This window comes from Pipistrellus hanaki, assembly GCF_964339955.1.
Source record: "Pipistrellus hanaki genome assembly, chromosome: 10".
Lineage (NCBI taxonomy): Eukaryota > Metazoa > Chordata > Mammalia > Chiroptera > Vespertilionidae > Pipistrellus > Pipistrellus hanaki.
The window spans coordinates 24,828,530-24,845,199 of record NC_140512.1 but is presented as its reverse complement, the minus strand read 5'-3'; the positions used below and the strand labels follow the sequence as shown (position 1 = coordinate 24,845,199).

The 16,670-nt window shown below is 37.6% G+C and overlaps 1 protein-coding gene across 3 annotated transcripts in view; it reads left to right on the top strand.

Annotated features, from left to right (window-relative positions):
- Window positions 1-16,670, top strand: part of ELAPOR2 (endosome-lysosome associated apoptosis and autophagy regulator family member 2) — a 135,166-nt gene that overhangs the window by 70,732 nt on the left and 47,764 nt on the right. For all 3 annotated transcript variants that reach the window (XR_014796182.1, XM_084897363.1, XM_084897364.1), the window contains exons 3-8: window positions 3,978-4,173; window positions 7,851-7,998; window positions 11,133-11,219; window positions 13,070-13,175; window positions 14,684-14,836; window positions 15,416-15,504. Coding sequence is in view for 2 of the 3 variants with exons in the window: in XM_084897363.1 (XP_084753489.1) it covers window positions 3,978-4,173; window positions 7,851-7,998; window positions 11,133-11,219; window positions 13,070-13,175; window positions 14,684-14,836; window positions 15,416-15,504 (779 nt within the window). In the remaining variant the exon portion in view is untranslated. The remainder of the gene's footprint in view (window positions 1-3,977; window positions 4,174-7,850; window positions 7,999-11,132; window positions 11,220-13,069; window positions 13,176-14,683; window positions 14,837-15,415; window positions 15,505-16,670) is intronic.

The window sequence follows — 16,670 nt, the reverse complement described above, 5'->3', positions numbered from 1 at the left end:
CAGTAGTAATGATAATAATGAAAAATTATGATGGCCAATCTTTACTTGCTATATGCAAGACATGATTGCAAATGCTTTACATGTGTTGACTCAAGTTCATTTAGTCATTGCAACACCCTGGTGAAGTCGGTGCTTGTATTACCTCACACAGATAGGTCAAAGATATAACTGGGAGTTGAAACCAGACAATCTAACTCCCTGGGTCTATCTTCTTAACCCCCATGGTGTTCTTTCTCTTTGGAATGCACTGCAGTGTATGCTCAACAGGTGCTAGTCCCTTTCTTGAGGCATCCATGCTCCTCTAACCTTTACCTCTTGATATCATAGCAGGTGCCCCCAAGCACTTATATGCAAACTAATATCCCAAGTAGGTAAGTGTATTTTTTAAAAGATGGCATTTAAATATCAGATATATGGCTTCATAGCTCATTTTAATTGATTAATGATCTGTTTGTAGATTTAATTTTTTTCTAATTTATATTTAAATATTTTTTTTCCAATTACAGTTGACATTCAATATTATATTAGTTTCTGGTGTATAGCACAGTGGTTAGACATTTATGTAAGTTATGAAGTGATCCTCAGAAGGTCTTGCACTCATATATGAAATTATATTATTGACTGTATTCCCTAAGCTGTACTTTATGTCCCTGTGACTATTTTGTAACTGTCCATTTGTACTTCTTAATCCCTTCACCTTTTCATCCAGACCCCAAACTCCCTTCTCATCTCATAACCATCATTTTGTTCTCTTTGTCTACGAGTTTGTTTCTGTTTTGTATGTTTGTTTATTTTGTTTTCTTTCCTATTCCACATATAAGTGAAATCATATGGTATTTATCTTTCTCTATCTGACTTATTTCACTTAGCATAATACCCTTAGGTCCATTTATATTGCCATTAATTGTATGAATTCATGCTTTCAATGACTGAATCATATTCCATTGTTTATATATACCACATCTTCTTTATCTGTTTGTCTTTTGATTAGAGCGTTTAATCTATGTACATTTAAGATAATTATTGATAGGTAGGTAGTCATTGGCATTTTATTGATTTTGTAGTTCTTAGTTTTTTTCTTATTCTCTTTCATTACTTTCTGTGGTGTTGTATTTGGATTTCTTTTTTTCCTCTCTTGTAGAGCATTGGTTTATGGTTAGCATGTTCTTCATGTATATCAAGCTATGTTCTTAGCAGTATGTTTTAAATTGATGGCAACTTAAGCTAGAACACATTCTAAAATTACTACCATTTTTACTCACCCTTCCATTGTTTATATTTTATCTTTTTTTTTTTTTTTTTACTTCTTTTTCTTGTGTATGTTTGTGTGTATCTCTTAATTTACTATTGTAATTATACAGGATCTCCCTACTTTTGCCTTTTAATCTTTGTACTAGTTTTAGTCTAGGTTGATCCACTGCTTTTATTATGTATTTGTCTTTGACAATTTTTTTTCTTTGCGATATTTCCGTATTCATATCTTTGATGTTTTTTTTTTATTTTTCTTAAAAAAAAGTCTGTATCATTTCTTATAATATAGGTGTGGTGGTGATGCAATCCTTCAGCTTTTTTTTTTATGAGGAAGATTTTCTTAATTTTAAGTGTATGTGTTTCTGAAAAGTAAGAGAACAACATTCAGAATTTAGGGCACATTTGTAGTTATATCATTATAAACAATGAGAAGTTGTTTACCTTTTTTATTTCTGTGCCTAGAAAATTTTGGGTCCTTGATACATATAGTATGCTTTAATTATTTAACATGTATTAGAAGATACTGATTTTTTTTAACTATAGACATTCTTAATTTAAAATAATTCTATTTTATTATTCCTAAGAGGAGAGGAGCTATAATCCTCTCATTACTCCTAAGAAAGCTCCAAACACTGGGATATTTGTTGATTGAATATCTTTGATGTCATCAAATTAGGGACTGACTTCATTGTTTCTTTTCTCTAGATGAAACACAGAGATCTAATGAGTTTTGTAAAAATTCTTTCTATATGTAAAAGGACAGAAACACTTTGTCCTCAATAGGTCTAATTTGGAATATTAATGCATCACATTGCAGGTGTGAAGAGTGTTGAAGTTAAATTTGCTCAGCAACACAAAAGTAGTGGTTCAAAAGCAAGGACAAATGAAATTCTTAAGAGAACAGCTCAAAATTAGGCTTTATATCAGTGTAGTGTTTGATGGGAGCTATGCTTGAGTGAGTTCCTCTGAAAACAAGCATTTTTATAAGGAGATTAGGGAACTCAGCCCTGAAAACCGCAGAATCAAGGACAGAGAGGCTACCAGGAAGTAGAGGGTGATTGACACTTCCTAAGAGAAAGAGTTCAGGAGGATAAGAATCAGTGTTAGGACATAAATTAGAAGTTGAGAAAACTGATTTCACAGATGTATTGTTCTGCCCCCATTGGCGACCTCATCAAATACTCTGACCAGTTTCTTTCCCTTGACCTTCACTGTTGTATTTTTTTCTATAAACCTTTTGTTACTCATGCCCCATGAACTGGAATTGGTCTCCTCATCCCATTATATTTGTTTAGTGGTTAAGTAAGTAGATGAGTGTGGGTTTTAGCTCTCGTTCTTCAGTTTTTCAAAATTAATGTGTTTTTCTTTCTTGGTAAGTTTCCAAATGTGTTCTAAAAGGAGAATCTACCTAAATGTGAGGCTCTGCTGCTTCGCTCTCTGCTGGGAAATTTGTTTTCTGTATGGGATGATTTGAAGGTTTTATTTTGTTCTTGTTCCTGTAATATCCCGATTAAAGGATTAGGAAGCCCTTTGCTGTAGTTGAGTCAGTAATACCACCCTGAGCACAGAGACATACACTCGGGGGACATAGATTTGCATTTGTTGAATGAGTAATAGCTTAGCAGCAGCACTACCTTCTTGTCTGTAACTGTGTCAGTTATTAGTCACATTGCCCATGACTTCCGGGTACAGCTCTCAGAATTAGCAGAGAACTTGACATCAGTAATAAGACGTAGGTTGTGGAAATGACTAGGTTACAGTTATGAGTATTGAAAAAGATGGCTCATGGTTCCAGAGGGGAGATACTTGTTTAGCTATTGCACATGAAGCAGTGCCCTCAGCATCTCCTTTACATCAAATCCCCATTCACTCCATCAACCTTTTGTTTGGACTTAGTATTTGATAGCTACAATTAGGAACCCCAAAATAATGATCCTTGTTTTCTGGAAGCTCAAAGCTTCACATTGACTAAAAAGTGGTATTTGTATCTAGATCTATTATATCTATTTCTATGTGTCTGTGCCATATATATATATATATATATATATATATATATATATATATATATATATATATATATATATCTCCACAATATATGAGAAAACTGTATGTTAATAAATACTGACTTTATAATCATTCAAAGTATGTATACATTGTTTGGGACTCCATATATACAGGGTATCCCAAAAAATGTATACATACTTTAACAGCTCAATTTTAAAAATGAATTTTAATAAATAATAACTTTATAATTATTCACAGTGTGTGTATATACACTCTTTTGGGACACCCTATATTTTGCTTTCTAATAGATGTATTATGAGAAGAGTATGATAAGAGCACAGAGGGAGGCAAAACTGCCTGCCTGGTGGGGGGAGGGAGATCTGTTGTGAATAGGGTTGTTTTTGAGTTAGAAACGGGAGTTTTATAAATAGAGTAGATGGGTTGGTCAGCATCTCCAGAGAAAGAAAACCACAGCAGCAGAAAAGAGGATGAAATGTTTTTGTAATGATGTGAATCCTGTTATGGTTGGAAAAGGGTGGAGCAGTGGCTGAGGCTGGTAAACAGGTTGGGACCAGATTGTGAAGTGTCAGTAGAGATAAGGGAGACTTTGGAAAGCTTTCATGATCATAACTTTATAAAAATAATTCTGGTGACAGTGTGAAGGGGAGGAAGTTGATGGGGGAGTCTGGTGCCTAATGGGCTATGCCTCCTCTGTCTTCCAGCTTTCTCCTGTGCTTCCGGAGAGTATCTAGAGATGAAGAACCAGGTCTGCAGTAAGTGTGGTGAAGGCACCTACTCCTTGGGCAGTGGCATCAAATTTGATGAATGGGATGAGTTGCCAGCAGGATTTTCCAACGTTGCCACATTCATGGACACTGTGGTTGGCCCTTCTGACACCAGGCCTGATGGCTGTAACAAGTAAGAACCCAAAGGAACCTTTGGATTTTGATTGAACAGTTGAGAAAGATGTAGTTGCTCTTTTAGAGAAAGAAGTTGAGAATAATTTTGGTATTGATTGGGATTATAGATAAACTAATTATAAATAAACTTTTTTTTGTGTCTAGTCTTTACAAATAATGTAGCTCAGTTTTTATGAATTTAAAATAATTGTTCTCAGGACAGAATAGATACCATATGCAAAAATGTGATAAAGCTATTAGAAAAACAAATTAATTTAAAAAATATATATTTTATTGATTTTTTACAGAGAGGAAAGGAGAGGGATAGAGAGCCAGAAACATTGATGAGAGAGATACATCGACCAGCTGCCTCCTGCACACCCCCCACTGGGGATGTGCCCGCAACCAACACACATGCCCTTGACTGGAATCGAACCTGGGACCCCTGAGTCCGCAGACCGACGCTCTATCCACTGAGCCAAACCGGTTTCGGCACAAATTATTTTTCTAATATATTTATAACTACACTCAAGCCAGTGTATTTCTAAAAATGCTTCTCTAATTTTTAATAGATAAGTTCAGATCACCCCCCCCCCTTCCTCTGAAAGAAAGAATGTGTAGCCTTCATTTAGGCACTTGATTATCTTCTAATAGAGAGTGGGTGAAATATGTGAAGTGGAAAGCTCATTTGCTTAATTTCTACCTCTTATAGGAAATTATTAGCTTTGCTATGACACCACTGGAGGACTTTGAAATTGTTTTTTTTTTTAATTTTATTTTTTATTTTTTAAAAAAAATCTATTTTATTGATTTTGTACAGAGAGGAAGGAAGAGAGATAGAGAGTTAGAAACATCGATGAGAGAGAGTCATCGATCAGCTGCCTCTTGCACACCCCCTACTGGGGATATGCCCGCAGCCAAGGTACATGCCCTTGACCGGAATCGAACTCGGGTCCCTTCAGTTCCCAAGCCGACGCTCTATCTATTGAGCCAAACAGGTCTCGGCAGGACTTTGAAATTGTTTTGATTAAAAAAAATATTTATCTGTGGTCTGTACCCATTCCCATTCCCTTGTATTGACTATGTATTGTAACATTTTTTTTCACATGGCCGTGTTATTAAACATTAGGCCTCTGGCTAACTTCTGACAAGAGTGGATTTTCAGAAACTCACTCTTCTTACCGTGAGCTGCAGGATGTTGGGGCTTTTTTAGCTGTGCTAAAAGATATGCTCTCTCCCTTCCCCTCTCACCTTCCCTCCTTTTTATATAGATCTGGATGTTTATCTAGTATTATTTTCTCAGCCTATAATATTTCCTTTATTATTTTTGCAAATCAACTGCTCAAAAATTTTCTCAGCTTTTATTTACCTGAAATCTTTATTTTAGCATCATTTTTAAAGAATATTTTGTGGCCAAAACCGGTTTGGCTCAGTGGTAGAGCGTCGGTCTGCAGACTGAAAGGTCCCAGGTTCAATTCCGGTCAGGGGCATGTGCGTTGGTTGCCGGCACATCCCCAGTAGGGGGTGTGCAAGAGGCAGCTGGTCGATGTTTCTCTCTCATCGACGTTTCTAGCTCTCTCTCTCTCTCCCTTCCTCTCTGTAAGAAACCAATAAAATATATTAAAAAAAAAAAAAGAATATTTTGTGGACATGGGATTCACTTATTGTGTTTATATTTTATTTAAAGTTGATTATATTTGTAAGAGCTGTCCCAATTTCTCTGGACTGTTGTTTTTTTTTTTTGTTTTTTTTTCTCAGTTAGGGATCATCTCTTCTCATTTCTTTGCTTGTTTACTAAATTTTATTTTATCTTGAGTGTGGTGAATATTAAGATATAGGTAAAGCAGATTATTGTTATTTTTTATTTAAAAGGTGTTGAGTTTTGTTCTGACAGGCAATTTATTTACTGGAAGAGCACCTTGATCTCATCAGGACTGATTTTTATTACTTTTTTGATGGCTCTGTATTTAATTCTAGGTCATGGCCTTTGCTCTAGGGCACAAGTTAGCAAAGTACAGCCTGTGAGCCTTCCTTCTGTTTTTGCAGACAAGGTTGTATTGGAACACAGCGGCAGTCATTTACTTATGCATTGTCTCTAGCTGCGTTGGAGTTACAGTGGCAGAGTTAATTAAGTATTGTAAGAGAGCCCAAATTGTCAACAAGCCGCACATATTTATTCTTTGGCCCTTTAGGAAAAAGTTTGCTGACACCTGCTGTAGGGCAGGGCCTCTATAAGGTCTAGCAAATTCTGGAATCTTAAGTGGATGTCCAATAAGTTTATCAAGTTTCTTCCTCCTGGCTGGTTTGCAGCTCCAGGGACTTCTGATTATGTCTCAGCTTTGCAGTGGCTGCGAGCCCCAAGCCCAGGACCTACAGAAACACTGCATATGGGTTCCTACAGCCCCTATTTTCTCTGATTCTCAGGCCTATAAATTCCAGCCTCTTCAGCTGCCCCCAAGCACTTGTCTCTGCTCCTCAGCTCAGGGAGACCACCATGCTTAGGTTGGGTGCCATCTCCTGGTGTCATCGTTTGGGACATGTCCTGAGGAATGAGGCCAAGGTTAAATTGGGCTTTACCGCGTGTGTTTGGCTGCTCTCAGGAATCCCAATCCTGCCCTGCCTGTTGTCCAGGCCTAAAATGGCTCCTGCATGCTGTTTTGTTTAATAGATGGAGAAAGGGGAAGGGCAGATCCAGTACCAGTTAGTCATGTTGGGATGTGGAAATCTCAGTCTTTTGTTCAGAATTTATTTCTGTTAGAAAAAAAGAAAAGAATTTAAAAATCTCACTCTCATCTAAATAAAAAATTAAACTGAAGAGAGGAATGTTAAATTGTGTTATCTGTTGTACAGTTCGGTTAGAATTGTTCTTTTGCCCCCAAAACTTGACACATGACTCTTTGATTCTAAGAAGTAATGTATGGTTAGATTTACAACCCAAATTTTGTTCATCAATTATATTTTCTTAAGTTTTTATCTTGTGTGTGTGTGTGTGTGTGTGTGTGTGTGTGTGTTTAGATAAAAATTCCAGACTTTTACCTCATTATATACTATAAAACTGTGATCTCTATTTTACTTAGGTTCATTTAAATGGGCTTTTTCTAGAACTATTTCTTTTCTCATATCAAGGAATCTTCTCACCTTCTGCCATGTGCATATGTTAATAAAGATTTCAGATGTTATTTGAGATACTAATTCTACTCCAAACTAGTAGAATTACTGATTGTCTTTTTAGTGATCAAAGTTTTGGTGGAAAATAGCAGCTTCATAACAAATAGATCTTACCAAGATTTAGGGAATTGTGTGCCATAAGCAGTGAATCTATTCCCAGCAATGGTGTTGGCTGTTGAATTCCAGAAAAACTCTGGTCTTCTCTGCTGTACCTTGCTGGAGGGATGACTTTAAAATATATTTTATTGATTTTTTACAGAGAGGAAGGGAGAGGGATAGAGAATTAGAAACATCGATGAGAAAGAAACATCGATCACCTATCTCCTGCACATCCACTATTGGGGATGTGCCCACAACCAAGGTACATGCCCTTGACTGGAATCGAACCTGGGACCCTTCAGTCCACAGGCTGACGCTCTATCCACTGAGCCAAACCGGTTTCGGCTGAAGGAAATGACTTCTGAATCTGAGTTACATAGGAGGTTTCTGAATGCTCATGTAAGATGCCCTTTGGTTTTGTTTCCACAGCTCTTCTTGGGTCCCTCGAGGAAATTACATAGAGTCAAATCGTGATGACTGCACCGTATCTTTGATCTATGCTGTGCACCTGAAGAAGTCGGGTAATGTCTTCTTTGAGTACCAGTACGTCGACAACAACATCTTCTTTGAGTTCTTTGTAAGGCCTTTTATATTCTGAAATTTACTTTTTATGGTACATTCATGTAATATTTACCTTAATTCATTGTTTCCATTACATTTTATGCCTTCTCAGTCTTTTTTTTTTTTGTGTGTGTGTGTGTTAACTGAAACTTTTGATGCTAAAAGAGAACTTTACTTTTTTCTATAATATTTTATTTTCTGGTGAATTTCTTGACCTCTGAGTTCTTGACTTGTAGAGTAAGATTGAGCTTGTTTTACGTTTGCTTATGACCATTAGATGACCATTTGGTGTAAACTCTTTGTGTGATAAATATTTTCTCCAAGATTCATTTTAAAAATTGTTATTTTTGTAGCTACAGATGCTTTTTTTTTGGTTAAAAATGTGTCTCCACCAAATCCAATTTTTGTTTAAAAACATTTTTTTTCTCCCTGCAGTTTCAAATATTTGAATTATTTAACTGTATTCATGGGCAGTATTTCAGAAATATAGGTGGCTATATGATTCTGATTCTGTCAGTTTTACACAATCTAAAGGAATTAATGGATGGGATATTTGATGTCTCGGTAAGAGATTTAATAGCATTACAATCTCTTGGATAAAATAACAGTCTAACAGAATAGGCTGTTACCTCTAAAATTATTTAAATATTTTATATAAACTGAAGCTAATCTAGTGACTATTTGTTGTGGCAGTGACTCAAATGTTTGAGAAAATGTTTTCCCATTGTTGCCACATACAAAAAAAAAAGTGCAAGTAATTGGCAAGATACATTGTAAAATGTTTCTGTAGTACAAATTTTAGAGGAAATGTACTAAAAATTCTAAGGCAAATATACATTGCTCTTGATAACAGAAATTTCTAAATCAAAAGTTGGTGGGAAGAGATATTTTTGATTAAAGTATGAACCTTAGATTTGAAGTGAAGAGATTTTGGCTCTAGTCCCATCTCGGCAGGGGCTAGCTGTGTGTTATTGGGCAATTACCGGTAAGTTTGCTTTTCAACCCTCAGCATTCCCTTTGGTAAAGTGGACTGTGTGGTGGCCCTTTTAAGGAGCCTTCCTAGCTCTAATATCCTTTGATGAGTTTAAGATATTAAGCAACCTTCAGATTGGCTTTTTAAGCTGCGTTCTGTTTATAAAACACTTCTTTGGGTGAAAAATTACCCATTTTATGGGACAATTTTGCAATATTACTAAACCTAAAGTTAAGAAGCAAGGTAATTATATAATTGTTCAAATAAGCACTTAGTTTTATATTGTTCAGCGAGTGCTTTGAGGATTGTCAGTAATGGTCCTCCAGAAGCATGAAGTTTCATTACGTCCTTTCCAGGAGCCTGTGTTCTTCTGGCTATAGACTGAAGAGGGGTGGCAAGTTCATGTTCCTCCTTTCATTGATGCTTCAGCTTCCGAGGTAGTGATTTATTGACGCAGGCCATTCTGTTAAGGGCTAGTGGGAAGGAACTGTGTGGAGGACTGAAAGATGCAGTTGTACCTGTGGAATTACATCATTTGAACCAACCAAGTATTTAATTTTGGAACTGTATGGGACTTTCACTCGGCCCAGCACCCCTTTTAAATGATGAAACTGAAAACTGGAAAGAATAATGGACTGGACCAACGTTATACTGTTGCCAGTTGCTTTTAGAATGAATGACAGAGCTCAGGCACCTAGCATGCCAGTAGAAAGAATGTCATGATGACACATAATTTCTGATTTTGGCTGAAAAAAAGCTATCAGTTTATCCAAACACTGACCGCCAAAGGGTATTCAGAGTCATATCTGTTCTAGAATGGCTTACCACATTAAAATGGCCATTATGCTTATAATAAAAATAGGCTACCATATTTTCCGGCGTATAAGGCGACCCCCTAATTTTACAGTTAAAACATATGTTTAGGCCTATATTCGCTGTATAAGACTACACCCCACTTCCGAGGCAACACCAGTTCTTTTTTTAATAGACCGCCTCTCTGACTCAGCCAATCCAAGCAGGCTTTTTATGCATGCAAATTATACATGTTCTGTACCCAAAGCTACACTGTGTTCTAGTAAAAAGCCTGCTCAGATTGGCCAGAGTCAGAGAGGCGGTCTATTAAAAAAAGAACTGGTGTTGCTTCGGAAGTGGGGGGGTAGTCTTATGCAGCGAATATAGGCCTAAACCTATGTTTTAACTGTAAAATTAGGGGGTCGTCTTATACACCGGAAAATATGGTTCTTGAATTCCATTGAAGCCAATATCCTCGTAGTGGAAATTCTCTGGTATTTGGATGGAAAAAGGACCTATTTTAAAGTTAGTAAGTCTTTAGGATATTTCATGATGGAGAACATATTCTGTTCCAGAGGATGCATGAAGTGGCAAACATGATTTAGAAAAGAGCCATTTGGGTGGAAGTAGAACAGGTGATGAGAACCTATTTTAACCCTACTCTATTGATGACTATTGTGCAATACTGTAATGGTGGCCTAGCTTTTGATGTTTCCATCTTCTTCATAGACCTGGAAAAGTAGTATCAAAGTAGGCATTTTAAAAGAATCTTCTGGAAAGCACAAAGTGGTGCTAAAGATATTAATTGTGTAGTCCTTTGAATCAGTATGGCAAATGATTAAAATTTACCCCCAAATAAAAATTTTGAACTTTGACTGTGGCCATTTGACAAATACATTTGGATTAAGCCCTGGGGAACTGAAAACAAAACAAAGCAGACTTAAATTATTTATTAATTTAAGATTTTACTGCCCCAAATATTATTTTAAAAGTAAACTTCACTTTTATACCATTGGGCCTGCATGGCAAATGCAAGCTTTTAAAACAACTTGGTAAGATTTTTGTAATTACTTTTTCTCTTTATGTGAATTTTCAGAATGTACTGCTCTTTCCTTCTTTCTCTTCTCCGCTCCCCTCTTCCTTCTCAGTGAGATAGCCTTTTTTGTTAAAATAATGACAGTGGCTTATCTACAACCACTCATGCGTAGCAGTTGTCACTTTGGTTTCAGAGGTCTTGATGTGTTGACTTGTTGAAAATGACTCATGGGCATTGTTGAATGTATGTATTAAAAGAACCTATTGCAGCCTGCCCTGTGCTGAGGAGCACATTTAATGAAAGCCGCTATTCAAGAAGATATACTGGGGCCATTGTGTTTGTCCCGCAGATTCAGAACGATCAGTGCCAGGAGATGGACACCACGGCGGACAAGTGGGTCAAACTCACGGACAGTGGAGAGTGGGGCTCGCATTCTGTAAGTCTCTGTTCTCCTCCTTAGTCACCAGCCCCATTCTTCTCCTTCCTTTCCCAACCTTTTACAAAAGTTTATTTTAAGGGGGAAAAAAATTCAAAATTGTTTATGAATTTAGAAAATTTCCAGTTAAGAGACCAAGTTTCATGGACTTGGTCTCTTGGTAGGTATTTTTCTCTACCTTTCCCTTTTCCCTGAGGCTCTTTCCTTTCTCTTTCCCACTATACTTCAATTTTTCTCCTTTCAAAGGGGGCAATACCAATAATAAGGCTGATCACACCAATATACAAAGCCTCTGAGCATCTACGTTTACAGATGTGCTTGTCATATGGGAAAGAATCAGTGGTTCTTGCATTGGAAGGATCCTTAGTTCCTTTTACCCAGCTTTCTCTGCAGTTGTCCCCTTCCCCACTCCAACCCCTCATAAGTGATGTTTCAAGCTTGCCTTGTTGGGAACTGTGCTGACCCTACTGTTGGGTAGCTCTGATTACCAAAAAATTCATCCCTGTGTTTGGAACCTAAACCTTCTCCTGTGTATTTGCCACTGATGGGTCAGAGTCTTATGCCCTTTGAAAAACGCCTTCCCACTGAAATAAAGGAACTATCTAACTCTCCACATGATAACTATAAATGCTTGAAGGCAAATATCAGGGGACACAGTCCATGCGGCTGCTATTATGTGGGGCACTGTGCCTTTGGAGTGACACATGCACTTAAAATCAAACTCTGCCTCACAGTAGCTATGTTTCTTTAGGCAACTGGCTTAATCTCTTTGAGTTGGGTCTCTTTTTATTTTTCATGTAAGAAATAAAACCACTCTTGCAGGGATAAATGAAATGATACAGGGGTGCCCACAGTGCTGACAGAGCTCTGTTTCAATAAGTGACCATCCAGGGGCTCCGGTTTGGAGTGGTTAATACAGTGTACTTTTCCGAGTACTTTTTGAACTGTATGCCTAGAAGTGACGTTAGTACCACTTAAGATCTATTTGCCTAAGCATTCTCTCGGCTGGGCTTTGAAGGTACAAAATAACCCTTGGCAACAAGTATGCTTTCTTCACTTATGAAGGCTTCATGCAAGGCGAAAGTACTTAGTGTACTACTTCTCTGAACCCCTGGCAAGGTGAAATGGTTGGATATGTTTTAAGTTTATACAGTTTGGATTTGGCCAGAGACTACATAGAAGAATAAGGGTGGCATATAAGAAAAAGCAAGGAACCCTTAAAATTAGTTTGCTTGTCTGAATTAGCATGACATTTCTCAGAAAGTTAGTTTGATTTATAATTACAAAGATACCCCAGTGGCAAAGAAAGCAGATATACATAGTAACATTTAAGTTCTAAAATCATAGTTAAATCAGGTTCTTTTATAAGAACAGTCCTGTTTTCTCTGGTTGCTGTTGCGGGATTGCTTATTAAATAAAAAAGAAGCCAACTCAGTCTGTTGATTTTTTTTTTCCTCAGAGCTCAAAGTCTGCTTATGAATAATGGCATCCAATAAATATATAATTGGTCTGAGTGCCTTTCACTCTCTAAAATGAGTTTCTTTTAAATATAAACCAAGACTTCATGCAAATGTTTCAAAAGTAATTTTATTTTTTTCTTTAGATTTGAGGAATTTTTTTTCTTTATTACTATATTTTTTGGAGTTGGCAAAGTATTCTTACTTTATTTTTTAGAAAATGTGAACTTCAGCAGAGCTTAGGTATGAATGAACAGTAGACTAAAATTTATGGATTCCAAATTAATAGTATTTTACTATAATTAAAAACAAATGTACGAGAGATTAGCTCTCAGGCATGGTTGGATGTAGCATGGCTTAGCCAACCTGAGTGTCTTGTGCTTTGCTTTGCAGGTAATGCTAAAGTCTGGCCCAAACATACTGTACTGGAGAACTACAGGCATCCTTATGGGTTCCAAGGCAGTCAAGCCAGTGTTGGTAAAAAATATCACAATCGAAGGTATTTCGCAGCAATCTGTTTTAGTAGTCACCCATCACATTTCACATTGAGTTACATATTGATTGAATTGTCGGTTTGACTGGCCCAAGAGTTTATGGGACAGGAATTAATATGTTAAGTATTATCCAGCCAAAACCGGTTTGGCTCAGTGGTAGAGCGTCGGTCTGCGGACTGAAAGGTCCCAGGTTCGATTCTGGTCAGGGACATGTACATTGGTTGCGGGCACATCCCCAGTGGGGGGTGTGCAGGAGGCAGCTGGTCGATGTTTCTCTCTCATCGACGTTTCTAGCTCTCTATCTCTCTCCCTTCCTTTCTGTAAAAAATCAATAAAATATATTTAAAAAAAAAGTATCCTCCAGGTTTAGAGGTGCTGATTTTATTCCTTGAAAGGTGACTGATTTTTTTGTTTTTGTTTTATTTTTTTGTACCCTTAAACTGAATTATTTAATCTGTGTAAAAAAGTGCACATGATGACAATTTTAAGTGTCTTTAAATAAAAGAAAAATGTCTTTGTTAATAAGAGCCTATTATTCATGTGAGTAATGTCTATTGTGCCAGTCCTTGAGCTTACTCAGACCACTGCTGCATCCAAAAAAATAACAATCAAATAAACATCTTGGCCTGACTATCTCCCAAATCTCTTTGCTGCTTTATATACATATGCTGCTTCATATATATATATTCCAGAGAGGAAGGGAGAGAGATAGAAACAACAGTGATGAGAGAGAATCATTGATTGGTTGCCTCCTGCATGGCCCCCACTAGAGCAACCCAGGCATGTGCCCTGATCAGGAATTAAACCGTGACCTCCTGGTTTATAGGTCAGTGTTCACTGTGACCTGGTTCTTGTGCTTCTTCTGAACCAGCTGGACCTTTGTGGCCCAGGAAAGAGGCCAGTAAACCCTGAAATTGTTCAGTCTCAGGGCTCCTTATAATTAAAGCAGTGATTCTCCTCTATGAAAGTTTGGCTTGTGTTTGAATATGTTTAAAGTGTACTTGTTCCTGTGACGCTAACTCATTAGTCCACGTAGGGACATCTGCTGGCAAAGGCTGAAATTACAAACCAGAAGAAAAGTCAAGCCCTTCCCAGGGTCTGTTAAGTCTTGCCAGTGACTCAGTGAGCAGACCATAGAAAAGGAGCAAGCGGGTAGCCACAGAGATCAGAGGATGGCAGCTTGTAGAACTGGAGGGGACCTTAGAGTTTATCCCACTCTGAGTTAGTGGCGTTGTCTCTTGACGACTGAGTTTACACATTTACTATATCTCTAACAAAAGCCAATCGCTTGCTTCAGCGTTTGCTCTACTTACTGTGTTTTATTCAGAATCTATCCCCCCGTTACCGGCATGCAGCAAGCACTTCTTGGGGTTGAATGAACGAGAGAAAGGATTTGGACTGAGCTCGGTGTCAGTAGTGCTCTCTCGCTTCTGGAAGGAGCTGAAAGAAGGTGCTGGTTTGCTCACTTCTGTCGTGTCCTCCCTCCCATGCTCTGTGTGCTCCTCTCCCACAGGAGTGGCGTACACGTCGGAATGCTTCCCCTGCAAGCCGGGCACCTTCAGCAATAAGCCAGGTTCGTTCAGCTGCCAAGTGTGTCCCAGAAACACCTACTCTGAGAAAGGAGCCAAAGAATGCATCAAGTGTGCAGAGGACTCCCAGTTCTCAGGTGGCTCTAATCTTTGTCCATTTATACTCTATGCTCTTTTCCTTTTAAATGTGCATTTGCTGAGTGTGTAGTCCTAAGCCACATGTCACACGTAAGTGGGACAGGAACAATGGGCAGAACACCAAAGTGCTGAAGTGAATCAATACTGAGTGGATAAAAATTACTTTCGCCCCTTTCTGCCTGACTTTTCCTTTTGTCTGTAAATGTTTTTCCTATTTCATACTTCACAGGTAACTGCCTGCGATTTGTTTATACTAATCTGGATGCATGCTGTACTTTTAGGTGACTTGTGGACATAGAGATATATTTAGAAACTTTTCATTTGTTCCAAATTTACAGTTTTAACGATAATAGAATAAGTCTAACGTCTTCTTGGAAAAACTGTGATATGTCCCAAGCATATCATGGGAGCACTTATTGCTCTCTTGAAAATAAAAATGTAAGCCCTTATCTTCTTCAGGCCTAGCTAGTCGTACCTAAATTCCCCTGGTAAGGTTATTTTTACTTTTTAGTTGTTTCTCTTTTGTTTGTTTGTTTATTTTGTTTTTTAAAATGCATTTTTTGTTGTTGTTGTTGCAGAAGAAGGATCGGGCGAGTGTACGGAGCGCCCTCCCTGTACCACCAAAGACTATTTCCAGATCCATAGTCCATGTGATGAAGATGGAAAGGTATGGGCAGTGTTCAGTGCATTCCATTTCATGTGTGCTCAGCCATCTTCCCAGTTTTAGCAGACTTTTCTTTGTTGATGAGAGAGTTGAGTGAGCTGATGTATAAAACATGTATCTGAAGTAGTTCAGGGAAATTTAATAATTTATCTTCTGAAGCCTGCCTTCCTGGCTTTGATTTTTCCAATCTACTAATTAGTGCCGTGGGCAAGGTATTGGCTGCCTACGCGTCAGTGTTTTCATTGGTAAAATAGGGATAATCTCTGTACCTATTTCCTGAGGCTGCTATGAGAAGATGAGCTGTTCAATGGAAGGTTCCTAGCACAGTGCCTGGCACACATTGAGTGCCCAATAAATCCCTGTTATTTATTTATTTATTTTAACAGTTCTATGTTTTAAAAAGTAATCCTATCAGGAGTAGCACAGCCTTAAAATGTGTCCTGTGAATCACAGGATGGAAACCCAGTAAGTCCTCACTTAATGTTATTGATAGGTTTTGAGACTTGAGGTGAACCGATGTATCACAAAACCAATTTTACTCTAGGCTAATTGGTGGAAACAAGAGTCAACAGTGTTATAATGAAACCACAAAGGCTATTGAATGAAATGACTTTACGTGGGGACCTGTTGTATCCTGTAACTTCTCTTTAATTATTTGGTTTCTCAGTAGGTTTTGTCAATAAAAAAGCCATGCAGCCATTGGCTGATTTAGTTGTGGCAGATTGCTGTGTAATTGCATTCAGAAAATGCAGAGTAATTACCATACAAATAACACCGAGCCAGAGGAAAAATGCACACATGAACTCTGCAGCTGACCTGCCGTTCTCTTAACTAAAAAAATGTCAGCCTATGTTGGCCTATTCATAGGAGAAGCTGAGATGGAAGTGGTTTTGGTGCAACATGCTTTCTGTATTCTTGCATCTTCAAAATCATGACAGTTAATACCTTGAACTAATTTGGAAAATACACATAGAAGCCAGTATTGCTTTATTTTCTTAATCTGAGGTCCTAACCCATAATTTTATACTTATATGGTTATTGTAGTTACCCTTAGGTCTTAAGTTTTTTTTTTTTTTTTTTTTTTTTTAAGTTTTGTTTTAAGTAATTTACTTTTAATGCTTAAGATTAGATCACATTCCTGGACTTGATGGACCATAAAGGGTTTGCAC